The sequence below is a fragment of the Scardinius erythrophthalmus genome (assembly GCF_964197995.2).
Source record: "Scardinius erythrophthalmus genome assembly, chromosome: 1".
Lineage (NCBI taxonomy): Eukaryota > Metazoa > Chordata > Actinopteri > Cypriniformes > Leuciscidae > Scardinius > Scardinius erythrophthalmus.
Genome location: NC_138221.1, coordinates 14,044,256 through 14,070,804, shown reverse-complemented (window position 1 = coordinate 14,070,804; position 26,549 = coordinate 14,044,256). Strand labels below are relative to the sequence as shown.

Genomic DNA, 26,549 nt, shown 5'->3' with positions numbered 1-26,549 from the left:
TTTCAATGTTTTTGATAAAAGGCACTTCCCTGAGAATTGAACTTAATAAATGTGAAAAAGACACTTTAATGTCTGTCATTATGTTTGTCATTCTGTATAGCAAAGCAGATGAGAGTAGATCATGATCAGAAACCTGATTAGAAATCATTATGAATAAAATCGAATTGTTTTGAATCGAAAATCTTTTTGAATCGAAAATCGATTTTGAATCGAATCGTGGCCTCAAGAATCGGAATCGAATCGAATCGTGAGATGGTAAAAGATTCCCACCCCTACCGCCGAGTACTTCAGCTAAGAGAGCGCAGCAAAAGCAGAGCATCGTGTCTCGTGCTCCTCCACAAAGAAACTGGAGGGACGAGTCAGGTCGCTCTCAGACGCGACCTTCGAGGGGTAGGGCTGATCTGAGGACAGTCATTATCGCCATCGAGAGAGACTTGTGTTCACCTCCTTTAAAGGTGCCCTGTCTCTCTCAGTGCCCTCAGGGGTCTGTTCTACTAACCCTGCCGAAACAGGGCGTAGAAGGGCCCGGCGAGTGTTTTCCCGTGGGATGCTCGTCCCCTCCAAGGAGGGCTCTGGAGTGCTCAGACCAGTTGTACCCTGCCGGTGCTCCGTTAAATGGCGCTGTGTCTGTCACGCAGAATATTCAACCAGAGGTCAGCCTCGAGAGGCTGGTTTCCTTAGTAGATTTTCTAGTGGAGTAGAAAAATCTTCCCAATGTGTCTCAGTGGGTCCTGCACACGATCGAAAGAGGTTACGCTATACAGTTCAGGTCTCATCTGCCTCGATTCAGAGGGGTTCTTCCCACTGTGGTGGGCCCCGAGCAGGCTCTGGTAATGAAACAGGAGGTTATGACTCTTCTGGAAAAAGGAGCTATAGAGCGGGTTCCTCCTCCCAGCAGGGAGTCAGGTTATTACAGCCAGTACATCATTGTTTCCAAAGAAAGACGGGGGGTTGTGTCCGACCTTAGATCTGCGTCTGTTAAATCGCACTGTAGGGAAGCTCAAGTTCAAGATGCTCACTCTAAATTACATCGACGATTGGTTGATTTTAGCTCAATCGCAGTCTCAGGCGGTTCGGCATCGAGATGTCATTCTCGCTCACATCAAGAAATTGGGGTTGAGGCTCAACGCCAAGAAGAGTGTGCTTTCTCCAGTACAGAGATCCACTTTTCTCGGTGTGGTGTGGGATTCGATGACGATGCAGGCACAACTTTCCCATGCTCGTATTGCTTCGATTCTCGCTACAGTAAATCAGATCAAGCTAGGCCAGTTACTCACTGTGAAACAGTTCCAGAGACTGTTAGGTCTTATGGCAGCAGCGTCCAACGTTATTCCTTTTGGCCTATTGCACATGAGACTGCTTCAGTGGTGGCTCAGAACCAAGGGATTCTCCCCAAGGGGAAATCCGCTCCTCATGATCATGAGTTTGCGACGGTGTCTTCGCGCCCAGATTATGTGGGAAGATCGTTGGTCCCTTTCCCAAGGTCCTGTGTTGGGAGCTCCTTGTCGTCGTGTAACGCTATCATGAGTGGTCGCCCAGCTCAGGGTCTGTGGCAGGACCATCATCTCTCATCTAGAAATGTTGGCCGTGTTTCAGGCTCTGAAACACTTCCTCCCAGACCTGAGGGGCCACCATTTGAAATTATTTTTTTGTGTGCATACATCTCTTACATAAACCATCAGGGGGGTCTGCGGTCGGGCCCATTATAAAGGCTAGCTCGCCAGATTCTTCTATGGTCCCAGGGGAAACTTCTGTCTTTGAGAGCGATTTATCTCCCGGGGTATCTGAATCGGGGGGCAGACATCCTGTCGAGGCAGGGGCCGAGGCCCGGGGAATGGAGACTTCACCCCGAGGTGGTGGGGCTCCTTTGGGAACATTTCGGTCGTGCCGAGGTAGACCTATTTGCTTCCAGGGAGACATCACATTGTCCACTGTGGTTCTCTCTCAGCCATCCAGCCCCACTGGGGTTGGACGCTATGGTACAGGCGTGGCCTAGGTCTTTAGGCCTAGGCCTAGGTATGCTTTTTTCCCGATCACTCTGCTCCCAGGAGTTCTGCCTACTCCTGATAGCCCCGTTTTGGCCGGCCCGAGAATGGTATTCGGACCTTGTGTCCCTCCTCGACGGCTCTCCCCTGGAGATTCCAATCAGGAATGCTCTCTCAGGCGAGTGGGTCGATCCATCACCCCCGCCCAGAGCTATGGAGACTATGGGCTTGGCCTCTGAGGGGGCTCAGCTCATAGAATCCGGTCTTTCGACTGAGGTCGTTGAGACCATTCTCCAATCCAGAGCTCCCGCTACGAGGAAGTTATATGCTGCGAGGTGGAAACTTTTCACCGCTTGGTGTGGAGAGCGCCAACAGGACCCAGTTGACTGCCCGGTTGGTACAGTGCTGGAGTTCCTGCAGGCCCGTCTCTCCACGGGGTTATCCCACTCCACATTGAAGGTGTACGTGGTGGCCCTGGCTGCTTACCACGCTCCTTCGAGTGGAGACACCCACTTATATCCCGCTTTCTTCGTGGCACCTTGAGGCTGAGGCCAGCAGTACACACGAGGGTACCATCCTGGGACTTGGCCACTGTTCTAGAGGGTCTCTCCCTGGCTCCCTTAGAGCCCCTTGAAGAGGTTTCTGAGAAGTTCCTTACTCTCAAAAGTACTTAAGTTTTTCTGCTTGCTATTTTGTCTCTCAAGAGGATTGGAGACATTCAAGCACTCTCGGTTGCTCCCTCGTGCCTGGAATTTTCACCTGGCATGGCTAAGGCCTTCCTCTATCCTAGGCCAGGTTATGTTCCAAAGGTTCCAACTACTGTAGTTAGACCTGTCATACTGCAGGCTTTTTGTCCTCCGTTTCTGATGTCGGACCAGGAGAAACTTAATTTGCTCTGCCCAGTTAGGGCTCTAGATGCTTCTGTCCACAGAGCTGCCCTGTGGAGGAAGTCTGAACAGCTGTTTGTTTGTTTTGGGTTGCCCAATAGGGGGTGCCCCACATCTAAGCAAAGAATGAGCAACTGGGTGGTTGAGGCCATCTCACTTGCTTGTCGGCCGGTCAGCCTTCACCTTTGGCTGTATGGGCTCACTCTACCCGGAGTATGGCTGCTTCTAAAGCTCTCCTTTCAGAAGTTTCTCTTCAGGATGTTTGTGATGTGGCAGGCTGGTCCTCACTGCACACATTCGTCAGATTTTATAGTCTCGATTTTAGCTCCACTCCTGGGGCGCAAGTTCTTTCGTCAGCCTGTCCGCCCTGATTACACAGACGGAGACTTGCTCGCATGGGGACGTGGGTATTGCATTCCCACTGCGATTACACACAGTGGTAGTCCCTGAAGGGAAACGTCCCTAGTTCCCCAAAGGGACGGACGCTGCGTGTCCTGCCATGCTCCCGGCATCCCCTTGGATCGCTTGCTTCAGTAAGATCCTAAGCTGTTTTGCTTGTGGATTCAGGGGTCAGCATGGATGGCTGGCTGCTGTTCTAGGATGTCATGTGCACTGTTCCATCTGGTAACTACGTCAGTGAGCAGTTTGTGGGTGAGGCAGATTTAGCAGTTTTTGTTTTTCACACAGTACATGGCTGCTCTTTCTGCTGAGCCAAGAGATGTATTTACAACTTGCTTCACCTCTTCATACATCCTGGGCACAGCTACCTCGGTAATGTATTTGCGAGTCGGGATCACATAGCGAGGCTCCATTGTGTTTACCATATACCTCAAACCACGGTTTTCAACAACTCTGTAGGGGCGCAAATCATGACAAATGAAAAAACCAACGACTCCGTTAGTTTTAGAGCTCGAGCTGAGTTAGATGGAAGTTTGTTATCCAGTGTAGTCTGCTTCTGGTCGCCAGGTTTCGGTTGCTTCTCTTTCAATGTCATTTCTGCATGGCGTCTGACGAGGGGCGTTCGTAAATTGGTTGTGTTACCTGAATATTTTATAGCAGCGTGACAAAGCTTGCAGATTGCGTTTGTTTTATCCAAGTCAATGCTCCCTGGTTTGTTTTTAAAACCTAAGTGCACCCACACCCAAAGCCTAAAACAACCAACCCCCAAATTTGTTTTTTAACCAAATTTGACTATAGGCCTACAGAAATATTAAGCATATTTTGCAGTGTTAACAATGCACTTAAGATTGCACCCCTGTGTTTAGTACCCTTTTCTGCTTTTTTAGAACAATTCAGGGAAAAATGGGTCTGTAGAATGTAACTCCCATACAGGCACATATATTATTTTGTGCCTGTATGGGAGCTACATACCCCAGACCCATTTTTATATGGGTCTAATTATATATAATAATACACACATCTTTGCTGAAATGTATTGTGCTGTTGTTGTTAACAAGCCATGGTTAATTTGCTCTGCCTTAGATTGCACGTGTCCTGGGACAGGAGAGGGTGTGAGTGGGAAACCCACTGCTGAAACTTGGCCCTGGTTTGTCGTCATGGATGAGGTGTTGGGACAGAGGCATTGCACCATCCCCTCTGTCCTCATTGCCTCAATCCCTGAGGACAGACCAGGGCTGAGTTCAGCAGTGTGTGACCAAGAAGAGGAGGAGCCAGGGGCAGAATCCGCACCAGCACCACGAAGAAGGCGAGACAGAGATGATGAGTTTTTTTACTTGATTAGAGAAGACATGGGACTGCAGAGGCGAGGAGAGCACTGGAGAGTAGGGAGAGAATGGACAGGCTTTCTCTTCTTGAAAGAATTATTGAGAAATATACATCTATATTCTTGTTTAACTTTTTTTCACCAATATTTTTTAAAAGGAAAAAAATCTGTACATTTATTTATTTTTATGCAACTTTAAAGTGTAAATAAAAGAGATCATTGCTCTGGACATTATTTATTTTTGTGATGATAGTCAATTTCTACATTAAACAAATTCTTCTATACCTTTTTTTCCCCCCAACTATTTACAACATACGTTAAACATATCAAAATCAACATTAACATTTAAATTTACAGTACATAAAATAAGAAAAATTATGTAGACTTTTATTCAGCTGAGTGGGAGACCCTGGTGTTGCTGCTTGACCGGGATGGGCTCCACAATAGAGACCCTGGTAAGGCTTCTGCTGGTGGGACATCATCTGGGATGCTCTCCAGAGTGTTTGACTGCATATTTTCACTATCCACTAAATTGTCTACCAACAGGTTTGCAGGGCTGACTCATGGAATAAATATTGAGATACTTTATTACACTAAAGTACTTTTAATAACCACTAATACCACATTGGCGAAAAACTACTAGTCATATATTTTAAACCTTAGTTAAGCAAGTTTTTTATTATTATTATTTTCATTATCTTGCATACTCTAATGTACTTAAGGTATCAAGAGTAAAAGTAAAGGAATTCTGCAGGAAAAAAAAACCTTGTCAGGATTTTTATGATGTTTTGCATCATGATGTTTTTCTACTACTGCATGTTGCATTTTACTTCTGAATATTTTCAAGGTTGATACATTTAAACTATATACTTTTGTGTAGTTTAATGTAAAACAATGCATCATATTGTAAAATAACAATTTTGTAGTGTGGCTGTCCCGTGTGGGAAAATTACTTTGAGTATTAATGAAGTATGTAGTTCCTTACATACCACCATTGGTTATTTTGAAAATTAAAGTAACAAAATGTAGGCTTATTGTCACAATATTAACAAATTGTTGATAACTACAGCTCCGTCCCATTTCAAAGGGCGCATCTGAAGCACTCGGACCGGTCTAGCCTACGGACGATTGTTCTTGTCGCCTAGCAACAGTGACTGACAGCTCCCGATGAAGAGCGGGAGTAACATTCGCACTGGACTTTTTATATTCAAATGGGGTTAAAAACCTGTGTAAATATATTTACCATGGTCCATTTATGTGCATAATAAAAAGAATACACTAGCCTACAAAATCGCATCAAGGTAAGATATAAATGAACATTTGAATCTTCAGCTAAGCCGAAAGTATGACCTGAAACATCCTTAATGCCATGTCCTTCAGTAAAATATAAAACATAAAAATGACAATAGCCAGTTCTGGCTCCATAGCATATCAAATGAATTGTCAGGATGGCAGCATTCTCTCGCACCGTTGCCAGGAGCGGTAATCGGGAACACCTGGCTGCGCAATTAGGAAATCCTATGGAGGCTACATGGTGCGTCCTTCGCAGGACGCATAGGCTGCATCCTTGAAGTCTTCAGTCCTTCGAAGGATGCAGCCTTCACATTGGGACACAGCTGTTTTCTCAGGTAGGCTACCGCGGCACCGCCGGCGCATACTGATAGCTGGGCCGGCCCTACCGTAACGGTAGGCGTCAGGGAGGATGGATGGGAGGAAGAGGCCAGGAGGTATGGAAGCTCTGTTTCGGCCACAGAATAAAACCTTTTAAAAGATAATTGCTTTTTATCTCACAATTGCGAGTTTACATCTCGCAATTCTGACTTTATTTCTCAGAATTGCAAGATATAAAGTCAGAATTGCGTGAAATAAAGTTGCAATTGCGATGTTGGATATGTAAAAGTTACCAGGAACAGGCCAACATCACTGGGACGCCAGGTATCACCGTTGAGCCCTCCTGTGATGTGGTGGGTTCATCAATGAAACATAAAAAGAGGGAGCCCACCGGATGACTCTGATGACGTGCCTACTCTCCCATATTTGATGAAAAACTGCCTCCCATAATTCCTATTCTGCAACATCAAAATATCTGCAAATGTCAAGATCAAGGATTCAAAGATTTAATTGGAACGTGCTCTCACATAAAGGAGATTTACATCTTGTCCTGTGTTTAAAAACGTTCAGTCTCATGATGTCCGTGGGACAAAGTATAGTCATAATGAGAAATGTTCTAATAATAATGAGATACTTTCTTGTAATAAGAATTTTATGTAGTAATGAGATATTTTCTTATAATTATAACACAGTATATCATAATAATGTAAAAAATGTAATAAGATAGCAAGCCACCACCAAGATGTCCTGTTGCTCATCATGGCTGTTAGGAAACTGACTTACATAGGAGAGACTTTAATGCTCAGCACATAAAGACGTGAATGGCTTCTCTCTGCTGTGGATCCTCTCATGTCTTTTCAAATCTGCTGATCGACTGAATCTCTTGTCACAGTGTGAACACTTATAAGGTTTCTCTCCAGTGTGGATCATCTCATGCGTTTTCAGATATGATGAGTTACTGAATCTCTTGTCACAGTGTGAACACTTGTAAGGTTTTTCTCCAGTGTGGATCCCCTGGTGCTGTTTTAAATGTTCAGCTGTAATAAAAGACTTCCCACACTCAAAGCACACGTACTCTCTCACACCAGTGTGAATTTTCTCATGTCTATGTAAATTTGACCGCACTGAAAAACTCTTTCCACACACAGAACATGAATGCGGCTTCTCCTTCGTATGAACTGTCAGGTGTGTCTTCAGGTGTGATGCATAGAGAAATGTTTTGCTGCATTGATCACATGTGAACAGCTTATCTCCTGTATGAACTCTCGTGTGAATCTGAAGTTTTTGTTTGTCTGAGAATCTCTTTCCACACTGATCACATGAGAACGGCTTCTCTCCTGTATGAACTCTCGTGTGAATTTCAAGATGTTGTTTGTTTAAGAATCTCTTTCCACACTGATCACATGAGAACGGCTTCTCTCCTGTATGAACTCTCGTGTGAATCTTAAGTTTTTGTTTGTCTGAGAATCTCTTTCCACACTGATCACATGAGAACGGCTTCTCTCCTGTATGAACTCTCGTGTGAATCTTAAGTTTTTGTTTGTCTGAGAATCTCTTTCCACACTGATCACATGAGAACGGCTTCTCTCCTGTATGAACTCTCGTGTGAATCTTAAGTTTTTGTTTGTCTGAGAATCTCTTTCCACACTGATCACATGAGAACGTCTTCTCTCCTGTATGAACTCTCGTGTGAATTTCAAGATGTTGTTTGTTTAAGAATCTCTTTCCACACTGATCACATGAGAACGGCTTCTCTCCAGTGTGGATCCTCATGTGGATCTTGAAGTTAGTTTTTTCTGTAAAACTCTTCCCGCACTGATCACACGTGATCAGTCTCTCTCCGGTGTGAACACTCATGTGAAGCTTAAGATATTGTTTGTTTGAGAATCTCTTTTCACACTGATCACACATGAATGGTTTCTCTCCAGTGTGAATTCTCATGTGAAGATTAAGAGTGTGTTTATCTGAGTAACTCTTTTTGCATTGATCACATGCGTACGGCTTTTCTCCAGTGTGGATCCTCATGTGATGCTCAAGATTTCCTTTGGTTGTAAAACTCTTTCCACACTGATTGCAGGCATATGACTTCTCTCCAGTGTGGATCCTCATGTGAACATTGAGGGATGATGATTGTGTGAAACTCTTTCCACACTGATCACATGCGTGTGGCCTTTCGCCAGTGTGAACTCTCATGTGAATCTGAAGATTTTCTTTGCATGTGAATCTCTTTCCACACTGATCACACTTAAACGGCTTCTCTCCAGTGTGGATCCTCATGTGGGTCTCAAGACTTTGTTTGGTTGATAAACTCTTTCCACACTGAGTGCAGGTGAAAGATTTATTGGCTCTTCTTTTCTTTAAAAGTGTCTTTCTAGTCCTTGAGCGACTCACATCTTCACTCTCCTCCTCCACTTCACTCAGTTCTTCACTCTCCTCCATCACTTCACTCAGTTCTTCTCTCTCCTCCTTCACTTCACTCAGTTCTTCGCTCTCCTCCTTCACTTCACTCAGTTCTTCGCTCTCCTCCTTCACTTCACTCAGTTCTTCTCTCTCCTCCTTCACTTCACTCAGTTCTTCACTCTCCTCCTTCACTTCTCTCAGTTCTTCACTCTCCTCCTTCACTTCACTCAGTTCTTCACTCTCCTCCTTCACTTCACTCAGTTCTTCACTCTCCTCCTTCACTTCACTCTCCTCCTTCACTTCACTCAGTTCTTCACTCTCCTCCTTCACTTCACTCAGTTCTTCTCTCTCCTCCTTCACTTCACTCAGTTCTTCACTCTCCTCTTTTACTTCACTCAGGTCTTCACTCTCCTCCTTCACTTCTCTCAGTTCTTCTCTCTCCTCCATTTCACTCAGTTCTTCACTCTCCTCCTTCACTTCACTCAGTTCTTCACTCTCCTCCTTCACTTCTCTCAGTTCTTCTCTCTCCTCCTTCACTTCACTCAGTTCTTCACTCTCCTCCTTCACTTCTCTCAGTTCTTCTCTCTCCTCCTTCACTTCACTCAGTTCTTCACTCTCCTCCTTCACTTCACTCAGTTCTTCACTCTCCTCCTTCACTTCACTCAGTTCTTCTCTCTCCTCCTTCACTTCACTCGGTTCTTCACTCTCCTCTTTTACTTCACTCAGGTCTTCACTCTCCTCCTTCACTTCACTCAGTTCTTCACTCTCCTCCTTCACTTCACTCAGTTCTTCACTCTCCTCCTCCATTTCACTCAGTTCTTCACTCTCCTCCTCCACTTCACTCAGTTCTTCACTCTCCATCAGGTCTGAAATCAAAGAGAAACGGTTATTTAATTTTGAGCACAACAAAAATAACGAATATGAAGTGAAAGAACATAAAAAAAGAGCTCTGATGTAATAACAAAAAGTACTTTCCATAAATTAGATACATTGATGATAATTATTTTAAAACATTATAGACACAAATGTTTCTGTAGAAATAACTATTAAATATATTTGATTATTGACACAATCATCTAATGTAAAATGTAATTTATTTTACTTAAAACTATTTCATTATTATTCGCATGTGAATGTGGGAAACCAGAAACACAAGTTTCGCTGCATTCCAGTCCAAGTTGGAACGCCAAATAATTATTAGTCATTTATATCATAGTTTAAATAGACATTTGATTATACAATTTAACTCTTTACATTTTATTTTACTGCTTCATTTGGATTCCAGTGTCACTTAGAGTTTCACCCCGGCCAATAATGCTGATCTCACGGTCACAAACTCATAAGTCTGATTATTAGTTGGAGGTTATGACCAGGCCCGCACGGAATCCGCGCCCGCAGAAACCTCCGCAGATATACGCAGTTTTCCCTGGATTGTAGTGTCCGTCATTGACAGGCTAACCCGCGTGCGCACACGATTGTGAGGGGGTAGTAGGCTGCGCTGATTGATGTTTACATTTTATGAGGGAGTGAAAAATGAAAATGTCTAAAATAAAACTGAACGCGGAGGAATTAAGGAAACGTCACTTGTCTGTAAAAATCACGGCACAGGACAGAGCAAAAGAATTTGCAAACGATTTTTATGAATATGGCGGAGTTATGTTTTGTAAAGCCTGTCAACACTCCGTTGATTACCTGAGACGACAGACGGCACTGGAACATCTCAAATCCGCTCGCCACACGAATAGAAAGAGGAGTGCTCTTGGCAAGTTTATTTAAAGTTTTATTTTCTTTGTGTTGAAAAATAATAAAAAGTAATCATGATGAGAACAGTGCTGGGTGGTGTTTATTTGTGTTTATTGCTACCGCAATGGTCAGCGCAAAGCGGAAATAACTACTCTGCCTCACTGCCGATTATAATATCAAATTGCTAACGTTATATTGACTAGTGTATGTGAATATTAAAGACTGCTATTAAAGTCTGATAGTTTTGCGAGTCTCTGTAAATGAGTGCCTCAGATTTGATTACACGACGTTCAGCATTTCATCATCAGATACACTCAAAAACCCGTCAAAATAAAAGTTTGGTTTAACTTGATGAATATAAATGATCACAGAAATAGTTTTACTATTGTACTTTTGTACAATCGAACGTACTTCTCAAAGTAATATTGATAGGCTAATAGTACTATATTTATTTATTATAAATGTTTTAAGTAAAATCAAACCATTTCACATTATTTTATTTAACCAGTAAACACAGCAGAAGAGACTTGTAAAGACAGAAGAGACTTCTTTTAAAAGCATTTCAAATCGTACCGACCCCAAACCTTTGAACGGTATACACACACACACACACACACACACACACACACACACACACACACAAACACACACACATACACATACACATACAGTGCTTAGCATTAGTGAACACACCCATGCTAAAGTTGACTTAAAGCGACACTATGTAACTTTTCAACCTTCATAATATATTTCCAAAATGCTTGTGATGGTACATCGACTTAAAATAGGTTGAATGACGCGTCTGCCATAGCCTGATGGGGTTTCTATAGTTTTTAATCGTACTTTTAAACTTTGGGGTTCGGGTAGTAACACCTGCGCACAAAAAGAACTACAAAATTCGACTGCTTTACGGCATAGGCTACCTCACTTCCCCCAACACGTCCTCACATGCTGTTGGACTTGTAAGTATATTGCTTATACTGTATATCACTCGGACAAGCTTTTTACTCGTTGGTGTGAGCTAAAAAGCACCTGGCGTTCTTGTTGATGGATTAGTAGACATCTTCGGAGGCTCGTGTAACTGTCTGTCACACCACGTTCTACAGTCCACAGCATTACTTGATAGACAAAAATAGGACAAGAATGAGCATCAAACAGAAACAATCTGCTTACGGTGTGTTCGAGGCGCACATACAATACAGACTGTGCCGAGTCAGTTAAACAGTGAAAATTAAAAAGTGAAGGTCAGCAAACCAGAAAGTGCATCATATTCAATTTATTAACTTGCCATGAATTATTACACAAATGTTCAGTAAATGCATGAAGAGCTCTCTATGGCTCTGGGTATGCCTAAGCTAAATATTGTTTTGACAGTGCATGGCATCATAAAATGCTTGATATGACTCATATATGAAGACACCTCGGTTCAAATGTCACATCAGTGATACCGTGCAAAAAAACGCAACAGTTTTTTTTTTCTATTTATCTTGAGTCTTCACGAACTTTCGCGGGGTTTACACGAGCTCAAACAATCAGATGCATCACTGTGGGATTGTGGGATTGTTTAGGATTGTGGGTAATGAAGTACTTCTCCAAGACATCGCGAATAAAAGGCATTTATCTCAAAACAAGGTTAGTGCCCCATGAACTTTTGGCGGTTATATGAGCATATACAATCACTTAGTACTGCCGTAGCTGGTTTTAAGTCTACCATGTATGGTTACGTTTTTATGGCTTATACCCCAACTGTCAATGGAAAAATTGTATTGAATTTTTACTTCCGGCACCGGCTGTGATGCTCAATACAGGGGCATCAGGCTCAGGATCAGTGAGTGAAGAGACTGCTGCGTGAGTGGTATTTACGACAGTAACGTTAAATACAAGTAGTCCACAGCGACTCTAGGGGTTGTTGTTTGACCAAAACGGAAATCCTACATAATGGGGCTTTAAAAGAGGAATACAAAATCATCTTTTGAAAATCTTAATGCCTTAATCAATAAAATGAGAAAAGCGCTAACATTCAAGGACATCGATTCTCTTTGTGAATGAATAACGTATCGTAAATAAATAAATGTTCTCCGGATACTATGCATGCTGATAAAGTTCCCTTGGCTTTGGAATTAAAATAGCCCCCTAAAATAACAAAACACTTTTTTATCCCCCAGCATCATTCAGAACACATACATTGGCCTCCTGTATATCTAAGACTCCATCTACAGCTGAAAGAAAGGAGTTCATTTATGATTTCATAAAGACCTTCATTGAAGCTGACATCCCTCTGGAAAAAAAAAAAATCCTAATTTTTACAGAAGAACTGCAAACAGGGAGGCTCGATTCCAGCTCCATCTCACCTACGCTCTGATTATCTTCCACACTTATCTCCTCAGTATTTGGAGGACATCATGGAAGTCCTGTTTATGTAATTGTAGATGAAACAACAGATGCTTGCGGACGTTGTGCTCTTGCTATTCTCCTCGAGCCAGTGGGCAAGCCACCTGTTGCAGCAGATCTCATTTTTTTTGGACCGGGTTAATTTCAGCACCGTATCCCAGGCTGTCATCTCCTGTCTTAACTCCAACATCGTTGAGTTTAATGATGTATGGGCTTTTGTCACAGATTCTGCAAGTTATATGAAAAAAGCATATAACACGATTCTCTATGGCCTCTTTCCCAATGCCTTAAGTCACCTGTCTTGCACATCTTCTGCAGTTAGTTTTAGCAGTGTTTCCAGAGACATTTGAAGAACTGAACCGGATGTGTGGTTTGGTAAAGCGTGTTTTCTGCCGTCGTCTTGAATTGAGGACCTTCATGATCCAGCAGGGTCTGTCTCCTCTCATGCCAGTGTTTGCTGACCAGACAAGATGATAAAAGCTGTGCAATATCTGGCAGAAAACATTGATATTTTGCATGGCTTCATCCAAACGCTGCCACTGTCCTCTAAAGCTGTGCGGGATCTTAGAGTTCTGTTAGAGGAGAACGGAAAACTCATGAAAATCCAGGCCACCTTCATTAGCCGCTTTTCGACCGGAGGAACCTTGCGAACGCAAGCAGTGAAACCGAGTTTGGGGGAGAGTAGTTCCTAGAACTGTTTAGAAATGGACAGTTCCTATAACTAAGTTCCTGCAACTACTTGGTCGGAAAGCGGCTATTGTTGAGCATAGCTCTGATATACTTTGCCACCCTGGTCAAGCTTGAAGAAACCTCCAGACCCGTGGCTGCCACCATCTTCAGTCAGCTAGAGGACCTCAACATGTTGTTTGAGTATGGGCGCACCGCAGAGGCTGAGGACTGGCGTCCCCGCACCAGAGAGCAGATGAAGGAGTTAAATGACGATGAGCGGTACACTTGTTCTGAGATGTTTAAAGAAGCATTGGCACAATAGCCGCTTTCCGACAAAGTAGTTACAGGAACTTAGTTCTAGGAACTGTCCACTTCTAAACAGTTCTAGGAACTACTCTCCCCCGAAACTCGGTTTTGCTGTTTGCGTTCGCAATGGCCAAGTGGCCATAGGAACTGGTAGGAGGGGTAAGGGAATGACGCAAGCACGGTGACTTTTATTGTGACGGCGCGACGGACCAGTATTTTGGTGGCGCTGAGAACGACAGAGCATGCAACGCATTCTCTGTGTTTATTAGTTAGCGATCTGTTATTAGATAGAACTGTTATAGAAAGTAGACAGTATATGAAAAAAAGGTTATTAGCCTATGCCGTGTGGTTGATGTCCAATGTTGCTAGCTGAGCAGAAATACATAATCATGTTTGACTTGGTCCCCTCAAAGTTGTGTTGGATTTTCCCTTCAGCATAAAGGTTTAGAGATCCACCTATCACTGTTTTCCATGTTTGTATCGAGTTTCTGGAGTAAATATATAGGCTGTAATCTGTGTGTTTACGATAGCTGTTTTAAAAATGGCTGGTGTTCCACGTGCGTTCGGTCAATGAGTGTACACTAACGTCACGGGTAGTTCCTTTGGTGCTGGTTTAGACCCTACTCTGAAGTAGGACCTAAATTAGTTCCTCCAAATGTAGTTCCTAGAACTAATATCGGTCCTAGTTCCTGCGGTGTGAACACGCCGACATCCGGGTACTTTAGCCAATAGTTCTAGGAACTGTGAAAAGGTTCCTCCGGGTCGGAAAGCGGCTAATGTTCTACCAAGCTTCAGGCTGTGATGGAGAGACATCCTTCCACTGAACTATTTAAAGCCCTCCCAATCTTTGATCCAGCCAAGGTATCTGGCTTAAAACCTGATATGAAGAGTTATGTCCAAGTTGTCCCTGCTTTGAGCAAGGTGTCTGCAGAGGAGTGACATCGCTACACCTGTATGGACAAGAGTGGTGCAGGCGAGGTTAGTGCAGTGGAGTGGTGGGCTGCAAGGGAAGATCGAATGCCAACACTTGCCCCACTGTACCTACATCTCCCCACTACTTCAGTGGATGTGGAGAGACTTTTTTCCCCACTATTCTTCTCTTCTGACACAGCACAGACGAAGCCTAAGCGAGGACAATGTTAAGATGATGCTGATTGCCAAATTAAACAGCAGAGACTCAAAATAAGCTCCAAACTCCACACACATTCCTGGGGTCCGTTCTTCGTACGGCGCTAACTCACTTAGCTGGATTTGATTGTTGGCGATTTGGCATGATCTTGGATTGTTTGGTTCTTCGACGCTCATCCTGGACTTGCTGTCATAGCAACATGTGCGCAAACTTAAACCTGCTCGGGAGCCGGCTTATTTCATGTTAACAGGATTAGACCGCGGCTTCATAAGCAGAGCTGATACGGGAAGTCCAGCGCAGCGCAATAGTGCACTTTCTGAGATATTCTGGCGGCGGTGTTGCAACAATCTATAGAGATATTCTTAATGTTACTCAGAAAACAAGTCACAGGTTTAATTCGTTTGAAGTATTGTGCTAAATGTTACTCTCTTAGACGTAAGAAAGAAATCCCTATTATCTATAGCCTTGGCTACCGTATATAGACCGCCTGGGCCTTACGCTGATTTCCTAAAAGAGTTTGCAGACTTTCTGTCAGATCTATTGGTCAATGTCGATAAAGCATTAATTGTTGGAGATTTTAACATACACGTCGATAACACAAATGATGCGTTAGGGGCTGCTTTACAGTTTTATTAAACTCATTTGGGGTCAGGCAAAACGTCACTGGTCCCACTCATCGGCTTAATCATATGCTGGATTTAATTATATCACATGGAACCAATCCAACCGATATAGATATTATACCACAAAGTGATGAAGTCACTGATCATTACATGGTCACTTGCATACTACGTACTGCTGAAATTTGTCACGTTGCGCCGCGTTATCGACCAGGCAGAACAATCCTTCCAACCACTATAGATTAGGGCTGTCACTTTTGTGAAAAAATCCTGTTCCATTTTTGAGACATAAGTGTTCATTGAATCGATTGTAAAATCGAAAATTGAAAAATAAAACGCCAAATATGGGCAAATCCACGGACAACTAACAGGCATTAGGACGAACGTAAAGAGGGCGCGCCGCGCCTGACGCGCACAAGTCAGCAATATTTCTGATGATTTATTGGCATGAAGTTTCGAGCACAATGACTAGTGCAACATTCTCGAAAAGCAATAAGCAGAGTGGACTGCCATAGCAGCATATATGAAAAACATTACCTCAGTCTTCAACATGGCTGTGTTTACGATTAGAAATGTCAAACAAATTTCGCCTACGTAGGCGATAGACCGTAGCCCGAATCTGTATCTGAATACCGGGAAAATTCACAGTTTTGTAGTAAAAAGAGACACATTATGCAGAAGGATCATTGCTGTTATGCGTGTTTGTCAGAGCCTGCAGTTGCAAATGACGCGCGTTTGCTGCGGACATAACATGACGAGCTGGACGCGCTCCGAGAAAAGACCGTTAAAATCGATTGCCTATTTTCGTTTTCGAAACTTGCGTTGGTTGGTCCGATCGATTGTGCAATCTATTTTCGAACGTAAAGTGACAGCCCTACTATAGATAGATTCTCAAATAGCTTACCTGATCTAACTCAGCTGATTAGTGAACCCAAACAAACAGATGAACTAGAGGAAATGACTAGCACTATGAGCACCATTTTTCTAGTACATTAAACATTGTTGCACCAAATCTAGATTAAAAAAGGTTAGAGAGAAAACTAAAGCACCATGATATAACAATACTATGCATGTTATCAAGAGAGAAACTCGTAATTTAGAGCGTAAATGGAAACAAACTAATTTAGAGGTCTTTAGAATCGCGTGGAAAGACGTTATAAATATGTATGTCACGTTATAAAAAGGCAATAAAAGCAGCCAGGGCTGAGCATCTCTGCAAACTAATAGAAAATAACCAAAATAATCCAAGGTTTTTATTTAACTAACAGACTAACAAATAAACAGACGTCACCTGAGCAAAATATTCCGTTACAGTTTAGTAGTAATGATTTCAGGAATTTCTTCACTGAGAAAATAGAAAGCATCAGAAACACAATTGTAAATGTACAATCTTTAATGGTGTCTTATGATTCAGCCTCAATTATCGCTCCTCAAGAAAAACTACAGCGCTTTACAACTATAGGACAGGAAGAGCTAAATAAACTTATCATTGCATCTAAACCAACAACATGTTTATTAGATCCAATACCAACTAAACTACTGAAAGAAGTGTTACCTTTAGTGGAAGAACCTCTTCTAAATATTATTAACTCATCTCTATCTTTAGGTCATGTTCCAAGAATATTTAAACTGGCAGTTATAAAACCGCTTATTAAGAAACCACAATTAGATCATAATAATCTAGCAAATTATAGACCCATTTCAAAATACCTTTTATGTCTAAAATACAAGAAAAAGTTGTGTCCGCTCAATTGTGCTCTTTCTTGCAAGAAAATGACACCTATGAAAAGTTTCAGTCTGGGTTCAGGCCGCACCATAGCACAGAAACTGCGCTCGTTAAAATTACGGATTTACTTCCAGCTTCTGACCAAGGCTGTATCTCAATATTAGTTTTACTCGATCTTAGTGCTGCGTTCGACACTATAGATCACACAATACTCTTAGATCGACTACAAAACTACACTGGTGTTCATGGACAGGCATTAAGCTGGTTTAGATCATACTTATCTGACCGCTACCATTTTGTCTATTTAAATGGAGAAAAATCTATCATAACTCCAGTAAACTATGGAGTGCCGCAGGGATCTGTGTTAGGCCCTCTGTTATTCTCAATATATATGCTGCCACTTGGAAATATTATAAGGAAACATGTAGGGCTGGACCCGAATATTCGCATATTCGTTCGGTGGGTTGGTATTCGATTTGATCATTTGACATTCAAATATTCTTTTTTTTTTTTTTTTTGCACACCTGGGATCCCCCGCGAAATGGTTCTCATTCGCGCTAGAATAAGGCCGGCGACACACTGGCTGCGTGGTGTGAGCGTCTCAGCTGAATGGCGTGTCCGTTTTTTGGCTCCCATGTTAACAGGTTGGAGTTTGCACACTGCCTGTGTGAGACACTCAGGTGCGGCGCGAGCCACGCGAAAAACGCGTGCATGCTAGAAATAGAACCGACGCCTGTTCCAGCAACAGGACTGTTCTCCAGCTAGAACGCAGAACAGCGGAGTTTGCATGGACCGAAGTGCATGCGTGAGCTTGTGTTTTGGGTTAAGCTGCGTTGCTTTGACATTGTGGAAAATAATTTAACTTAATTTCGTTTTTCTTTATTTAAATTTTGTTTTTTCTTTATTTAAATTTCGTTTTTCTTTATTTAAATCTACCCTTTATTGTGTCAGTAATTTGTTAGTCAGAAAAATATTAGACCACCTTAAGTATTGCTTAAGTTAACAGACCTGTGTGTGTGCGTTTTATATCACTAGTGTCCGTTCTCGGAGTATATAAGCCCTGCCCGCGTGAGGTGCGCCGCTTCCCGCTCGCGCTGTTCTGTAGTTTACTGTTTATTAATTCTGAACGTGTCACGTCTCGTGTCCATCTATATTGCACCAAATGCGACACTGCACTCTCTTGTGAAGTCGATTTGATGAACAGTTCTCGAAATAATCAAAATTCAATCACTCAATAATCATATTTCATATGTTACAAGAACAGCCTTTTTCCACCTTAGAAACATTGCTAAGCTACGTAATATGCTATCTGTTTCTGATGCAGAAAAGTTAGTTCATGCATTCATGACCTCGAGACTAGATTACTGTAATGCTTTATTAGCCGGTTGTCCTGCATCCTCAATAAACAAGCTACAGTTAGTCCAAAATGCCGCCGCTAGAGTTCTTACTAGATCAAGAAAATATGATCATATAACACCAATGTTAACATCACTACATTGGTTACCTATAAAGTTCCGTATTAATTACAAGGTATTGCTACTGACTTATAAAGCCCTAAACGGCTTAGCTTCAGTCTATTTAACCAATCTTCTATCGCCCTATAATCCATCGCGCTCTTTAAGATCACTAAATTCAAGGTCCACCAAAGGAGGGAGAGCATTTTCACATTTAGCTCCGAAACTCTGGAATAGTCTTCCTGATACTGTTCGTTGCTCAGACTCGCTCTCCCAGTTTAAAACTAGATTAAAGACGCATCTCTTCAGCCAGGCATATAATAATCATATAATACTTTTAATCTTACAGTTAAATCCGACCTCTAGTTCATAAACGCCAGAGGAGAACTGGCCCCCGACTGAGCCTGGGTTCTCCCAAGGTTTTTTTTTTCTCCATTAAGTCACCTGATGGAGTTTTTCGGTTCCTTGCCACTGTTGCCTTTGGCTTGCTCAGTTGGGGATATTTGGGGATATTTAATTTAATTAATCAATCAACAATACTATCAGGGCTCGAGACTAACGGCGTCCTATCGTCCTGGGGACGATAGAAAATGTGTTTAGGACGAACAGAAATATTCTCCAGGACGCCTACAGGACGAAATAAATTTTTGTATGTGTGTTTATTTATTACTAGCCTATTAGGGTAAGTTAACTTGCTTAGAAAATGCCAAAATTAACCGACCAAGCGCTGACTACAACGGGGCGCGTCTTCTCATGCTGTTACTATAGTTACTATCACTGGCCGGCTACTCACCCGTCCCGGAGACTTGTTTCGCGGTACTTCTATCACATGGCTTAATGACATTGACATCGCAAATATGTTGCGTTGGTTAAACGGTAAGGAAAAGGTCAAACAGATTGAGCAGCAAGATGGCCCTGCATCTCCTCCATCGAACCCGAGTAGGCCTACAATCCCCGAGTTTGATGTGAGTACAATTTAAATTGATTTTTTTTTTTTTTTTTTTTTGTCATTGAAACTAACTAAACTAAGTCTAACTGCTTGCTACTAACCTACTAACGTTAGCTAGCTAACGGGCGCAACCCCGGCTGTGTGTGTGTATATTAGCTAAAGCATAAATTTAGATTTAAAATTATTTAACTTTTTCTCAGTCAGTCTAATTTAGGGTGACCAGACTTTCACGTTTTCTGGGGACAGTCCCTGTTATTGGTGCAGTGTTAATGTCGTTGACGAATAATTTTTGTCTAGACAAAATGCTAACGTTAGATAGTGACGATTTGGGAAGCGATCCAGTCAGAACTGATGTCCTGCGTTTGTGTTAGATGCGCACATTTATGTTAACGTGCTGATCTACCCTGCAGCACACGGGTTGCCATGCGCTGCATGTCTCATAAAACGTTAAAACATGTAAACGTCTGGGAGAATGAGTAGAGCAGACATATAGATCTGAATAAGAGTGACGACGCAAAAAAGAGCTCTATTCGGTACGGTTTTCTGTGCGCACACACCCGACCCGAAGCGTGCAGACACCTATACAGCGCGCGAGTACTGAATTGAGCTCTCTTTCATGTCTGAATGGACAAATACACACAACATTATGTCGAAATGTCCGTTTTGGAGAGTATTCACGTCGTAAACTGTTGGTTATGTCTTAAACAGTTGTGAGTGTATCGTATGTGCATCAGTGCAATTGGATCTGCATGTCATTGGACATGATCCGATGTCTTAAAGTGACAGTGGGTAATTAAACCTAATGTGGTCTGTGTCCTTAATATTGATCCAGCAACAAAAGAAAAAGAGAAAAGCATTTACTGCTCGTTAATAGCTTTAATAAGGATTCATTATATTTAATTCATACAAATAAATATGTCTGCTGCTTGAAAGAATAAAGAATGATGTACATGCAAGTAGTTATAAAGAATGCATATATCATTCATTGAAAAGAAGACTGTTCTACTTCGATATTTTTTAAGCCTCAGTAGTTAAATCTGTATCTGTATTGCATGTTCAAACTTTAAAATCATTCATATTAACAGGTTAATAGATGTTTTCTCCGGAAGTATGTTGGTTTGGAAATTTTTGAGAAATTCTAAATTAAAATTAATGCATTACAATTGAACTAAACCCATCATAGGCCTGAAGCTTGCCTGCATGAGCTATGACGTGAAAATTGGCCTGAAGCTGTGCATAGTTAGGGAGGGCTGAGGCAAATCAATAAATTTTCTTCTTCTTTACAGAAACAAGGAAGCTCTGGCAATGCAACAAAACAGAAAAGAAAATTTCTTCCTGAATGGAAAAAGTGCTATTCTTTCATTGAATATGATGAACCTGCACAACTGATGTACTGCAAAACATGCAGGAGCTGCCCAGCTCAGGCCATGGGGAACGCCCTGTTCCATGGGGTAACTGGACAGAAAGTCAGAGTGAGGAGCATCAAAGAGCATGCAGCCACGATTGCACACAAATCAGCTGATGATGCCCTACAAGCAAGAGCTCACCCAGAAAGAGGAGCACTGGTGGCACTTTTTGACAGAATGGATGCGGCAGTACAGGAAAAGATGGTAAAACTCTTCAACATAGCCTACTTCATTGCCAAAGAGGAGGCGGCCTTCACCATGTTCCCCAAGCTGGTGGCTCTTCATCACATCAATGGCCTGGACCTCGGCAATACATATAGCAATGACCAGGCATGCCGCATGTTCATCACAGCCATCGGTATGACTTTCATTGAGGAGCTTCAGGAAAAGTTGCAATCAGCCAGGTTCTTTTCTATCGTGTCTGACTCTTCAGTTGACCGATCAGTAAAGGACCAAGAGCTAATCTATTGCGTCTACCTCCAGAATGGCAAACCAGTGAACCAGCTTATCCAGATTGTTGCCCTGGACCATGCCCATAGCCAGGGCATTTTGGATGCCATTCTGGCTGGACTGTTGAAGGTTGGAGTGGGTGAGGAGTACCTGAAAAAACGTCTGGTTGGGTTTGGGTGTGATGGTGCTGCCGTAATGCTGGGTGTGAACAACGGAGTGACCGCCAGACTTCAGCGTTTGTGCCCGTCCCTTGTCTCAATCTGGTGTGTGGCTCATTGTCTAGAGCTAGCTGCTCTAGACTGTGTCAAACAGGTTCCTCAGCTGCAAGACATTAAGCAAACACTACCTGCCATCCACAAGCACTACACCTGCTCTGCGAAGGCCTCACGGGAGCTTCAGGAGATCAGCAAGGCGATGGAGATCTCCATTGTGAGGCCAGGCAACATTGAAGGTACTCGCTGGCTACCACACATGTCGCATGCATTGGAGGCATTGATGAGGAACTACAGGCCCATCTTGGTACACTTTGAGAACCATGCCAGTGACCCTAATGACAGGGAAGCAAGTGCAGCCATGAAGGGGAGAGCAAAGCTTGTGCAGCACACCCTGAAACAGTACAATATGCTGCTATTCATCCACCTCATGCTGGATGTCTTGCAAGAACTGAAGCACCTCAGCCTCCTGTTCCAGCAAGAAGGCCTCACGTTGCAGATGGTCTCGGATGGACTGCAGACAACATCCCTGGCTCTTGTGGCCATGCAGGTGAGAATTCTTTTTTAGATTTGGCATTATTAGGTGCTAAATGTCAGGTGTAAATCCCTATTTGTCATTGACCCATATACATACATATTTAACTATTTTATAATAACATAATTCTATGTAATATTGTCACAGCTCAACATTTGCATAGGTCCTTTTAGTAATTCAAATGACTTAAATGTTTTTTATCTCTTTTCTTCTTTTTAAACTGTAGACAAACCCAGGCCCAAGGCTACACCAGTTCATGGATGAGGTTGGGGCTGGAAGTACCTGGCAGGGTGTCAAGATCAGCAGGACCAATGCTGACGACGACAACTTCAAAAACCTCAAGCTTCGCCTCACCAACAGCTTCTGTGAGTTTGTGTCAGAGCGTTTCAAAAGTCTGGAGACCGGCGTTCTGAAGGCAACCTCCACACTCTTTGACCTGTCCAACTGGCCAGAAGACACTACTGATCTGGCAACATTTGGCACAGCTGAGATGAATGCCTTCATGGAGCATTTCCATCCCATACTTGAGACATGTGAGGACTTTGAATCCATGGAGGCAGCTAGGCGAGAGTGGCTTGAACTTAAGATTCTTGTTTCCCGTCACTACAGGCACCTCGATTCCCAGGTGCTGTGGCAGCAGCTGATTCAGGGTGCCATTGGAAGGGATGGCCAGTTTCAGCACATGCAGGTGGTAGCAGAGATCAGCCTTGTCCTCCCCATGAGCTCCTCTTGCTGTGAGCGTGGCTTCTCCAGCATGAAGAGAATCAAGTCAGACTGGAGGTCCTGCCTGTCCAATGAGATGCTCAACAGCCTCCTTCAAATCTCTGTTCATGGCCCTCTTGCACAACACTATGACTCTGTGAAAGCAGTGACCAAGAGGTGGAGTAATGGCTTAAGGGCACGAAGACCACAGTTCAAAGACTGAGACGGAGACACAGAAATTCCCCCAAATTCTGTGTTCTAGAGAAGTCATATTACACTTTTTAAAGCTCTTTCTCTTAATAATACAGTACCACTTTGAGATATGTAGTTACCAGTATTTATATTGTTTAATCCAACCAACTCATGTTTTGTGAGCTCAACGTTTTGAGCTGTATGTATTTTTCTCGTATATGTAATTTTCGTATATGTAAAAAAATTAAAAGGAAAAAAATAAAAGATTTGTCCTGCATGAATACAAAAAAACATTTAACTCCTGTTATTTTTTATTAAATCAGTTTTTTACCTGTTTACAGATAACTACTTTGAATGGAGCTAAATAAATATAATAATAATATATATCATAAACATTTTAATGGTGTTTTTTTATGTGACTTACAACTAACAACTATAGATGATAATAACAAAGTACAGAAACAACATGTTTATTTTGGGACGGTTGACATTCACTTTAGGACGGTTCAAATTGTTTTACAGGACGGTTTCAGGACGGAGGTGAAAAAAGTTAGTCTGGAGCCCTGACTATTGATCAGCATTAACCAAACGTGGACGTTTTCCACTAGAAACAAACATTGATGTATTATTTTAATTTAATACTGTGAAGCTAACTTGACTTGACTTGACTTAATACAACTTAAATCAGATATTGCTTAAGTTACGCTTACAACCCTGTCAGCCATTCTGGAAATTTAATTTACTTGATACAGTTTACTGTTTATTGCTTTAAAAAATTAACAAAAAAAGTGTAAACTATATTAAGAAATGTCCAACATTTCTGTAACATGGCTGCAAAAACTTGCAAACCAGATATAAAACAGAGCTAAAATTATATTTGGTTTGATGTTGACAATTAATACGGCAGATTAAGCTGGTTTCAATGAATGAAGAATAAAGACCAACCGCAGCAATTATTGGAGAATTACTGTGGGAGGAGCTTCACTGATCATGGGACTGAAGTAGGAGGGGCTTCACTGATGATGTAATTGCTGTGGGAGGAGCTGATCTGCCAAAATAAAAAAATATCAGTTACTGAGTTTGTTTTAATAGGGTCAAAGACCAGATATTTAATTTTAGTGTCTGATTGATATTAAATTTACAAAAGTGATTTTGTATACATAGAAAACAGTATGTAATTAAATAGCAAGTGTAATGTATACATTGTAATGTATATGTTCAAATAACTTTTGTGGAGACAAAATGTCAGAATTTAGTATAAATAATTTTGGATCATCATTCAGTGTAACATCTGTATGTAAAAATATAACAACATAATTATTCTGACTATTTTCTGAAGAGATCAGACTAAATGTCATTATTTTTTAAATGATTTAAAGCTTCTTGCTGACAAATAAGTGGTTTGAAGAATATTGGGATAAGATAGTGGGAGAAGGATAAGTATAAAGACTTAAAATGAAAATGAACGAGTACTTTGGGGCTGCACTATGATCCTAATATACAGTGTTTGAATATGTCATCAAATGATTCTCGTTCTAAATATGACTGAAAATAAAAATTATAAAAATAAATAAATATTTATAGAGAGAGCGAGAGAGAGCATTTATATCTGTCTGTCAATCATACAGCAATTTTTATTTCTAATTCTAACATTATTCTGTTTATTCGTTAAAATAATGGCAGATATCTAGAAAAGTAGCAAAGAACTGTAATTAAAAAACAAAGATCTAAAAGCCAACAAATCCCCTCAGTCTGCTGACACCAATGCAATGAGCTTTAAGTGTCAATGTACAGGAGATCTGAAGACATCAGCATAATAAATGAGGTGAAAACAGGAACTATTGTCATGAAATAAAGAGTGTTTTCAGCAGATCTGTTAATATTGATGAGCCTCAGACTATCAACACGCATTCAACAAGCCATTCATTTACATTTACATTTATTCATTTAGCTGACGCTTTTATCCAAAGCGACTTACAATTGCTATACATGTCAGAGGTCGCACGCCTCTGGAACAACTAGGGGTTAAGTGTCTTGCTCAGGGACACATTGGTGTCTCACAGTGGATTTGAACCCGGGTCTCTCACACCAAAGGCATGTGTCTTATCCACTGCGCCATCACCACCCGGCATTAAGGATCATCAGCAGATCATCTCACTTTATTCTGAGTGTTTGCTGTTAGAAACACATTATTTGAGTCAGGATACATGATAAAAGCCTGTTAAACTGCTCTAGCCTATTTAAGGGTTTTATGATAAATATATTCATTACAATAAAGTAATTATATCATTAAAATCTACAGAAACTGAAAACGACCATACGACTAATGTAGATTTATGTACTTATACAATATTTTTTATGTATTCAACTGTAGAAATGTACAAAATTTACAATCACTAAATATGAAATTGGAAAATTACAGACTGACAATAACGCAAGGATAATTAAACTAAGAAAATATACATCTTAATATCAAATAACCTTCTCAAATGTATCACACAATAAATGTAACACTGTGTACTTACAGACATTGCGTCTAACAGATGAAAAGAAAGGTAATGTTTAGAGATGTCACACAGCTACCACATTTTGCTGAACTATTGCAGTACTACTAGTACTTCCTGCTTCCTGAGCTAAGAGGTCGTCAGTGACTGCTTTTCAAAATTAAAGTCCTCACTAGAATACACATTTACACAATGATAAATCCTTTGAACATGGTATTTTATCTAAAGTTTATTTTCACGTTCTGCTGCACTTTACTTCACTGTGTATATTGCAAAATTACTGTAAACATCAATGGCACCTTACATATGACTTATTTTAATAATTCCTCTGTGATAGTTCTTTTTGTGTATTATATATTATGAAACATTAATGCCAATAAAGTAGTTTGAAGTTTAACTGACAGTACATTGCCACAACTTTTCTTTCAAAACAAAGTAATTGTGTAATTATAATTATAAAAGAGATATGTATACATACAGATTATCACATTATATACTGTATATACACAGTGCTGGTCAGAATTATTTGCCCCCTTGGTAAATATGATGAAAGATGGCTATAAAAAATAAATCTTATTAAAAAAAACTAGTAAAAATCTAACCTTTCACTGCAGTACGGTAATTCAATTTTCTCCAAAACACGTTGGGAACAATTATTTGCCCCCTTTTATTAAATGCATTTTGCAACCTCCTATTTTCAGAGAGAACAGCTCTGAGTCTTCTCCTATAATGCCTGATGAGTTTGAAGAACACCTGACTAGAGATCAGAGACCATTCCTCCATACAGGATCTCTCCAGATCCTTCAGATTCCCGGATCCATGTTGGCGCTTCTTCTCTTCAGTTCAGCCCTCTGCTCTTCTATAGGGTTCAGGTCTGGGACTGGGATGGTCATTGCAGATGCTTGGTTTTGTGCTCAGTGACACATTTTTGTTTTGATTTTGATGTTATCCGAGT

General features: G+C 41.5%; 1 protein-coding gene across 4 annotated transcripts; it reads right to left on the bottom strand.

The window, feature by feature from the left end:
• Positions 1-4,822: 4,822 nt before the first annotated feature.
• On the bottom strand, positions 4,823-25,725 carry LOC308693929 (uncharacterized protein). 4 transcript variants are annotated; one of them, XM_081371105.1, is made up of 4 exons: positions 25,616-25,688; positions 25,069-25,265; positions 24,036-24,138; positions 4,823-9,472 (listed from the first exon to the last, which is right to left on the bottom strand). In XM_081371105.1, exon 4 carries the CDS (start codon positions 9,465-9,467, stop codon positions 7,002-7,004), a length of 2,466 nt encoding a protein of 821 aa, XP_081227231.1. In that variant the 5' UTR covers positions 9,468-9,472; positions 24,036-24,138; positions 25,069-25,265; positions 25,616-25,688; the 3' UTR covers positions 4,823-7,001. The 4 variants fall into 4 exon arrangements, with proteins under 4 accessions (XP_081227231.1, XP_081227233.1, XP_081227230.1 ...); XM_081371107.1 differs by lacking the exon at positions 25,069-25,265 and having other exon boundaries at positions 25,616-25,706; XM_081371104.1 differs by lacking the exon at positions 24,036-24,138.
• Positions 25,726-26,549: the final 824 nt, after the last annotated feature.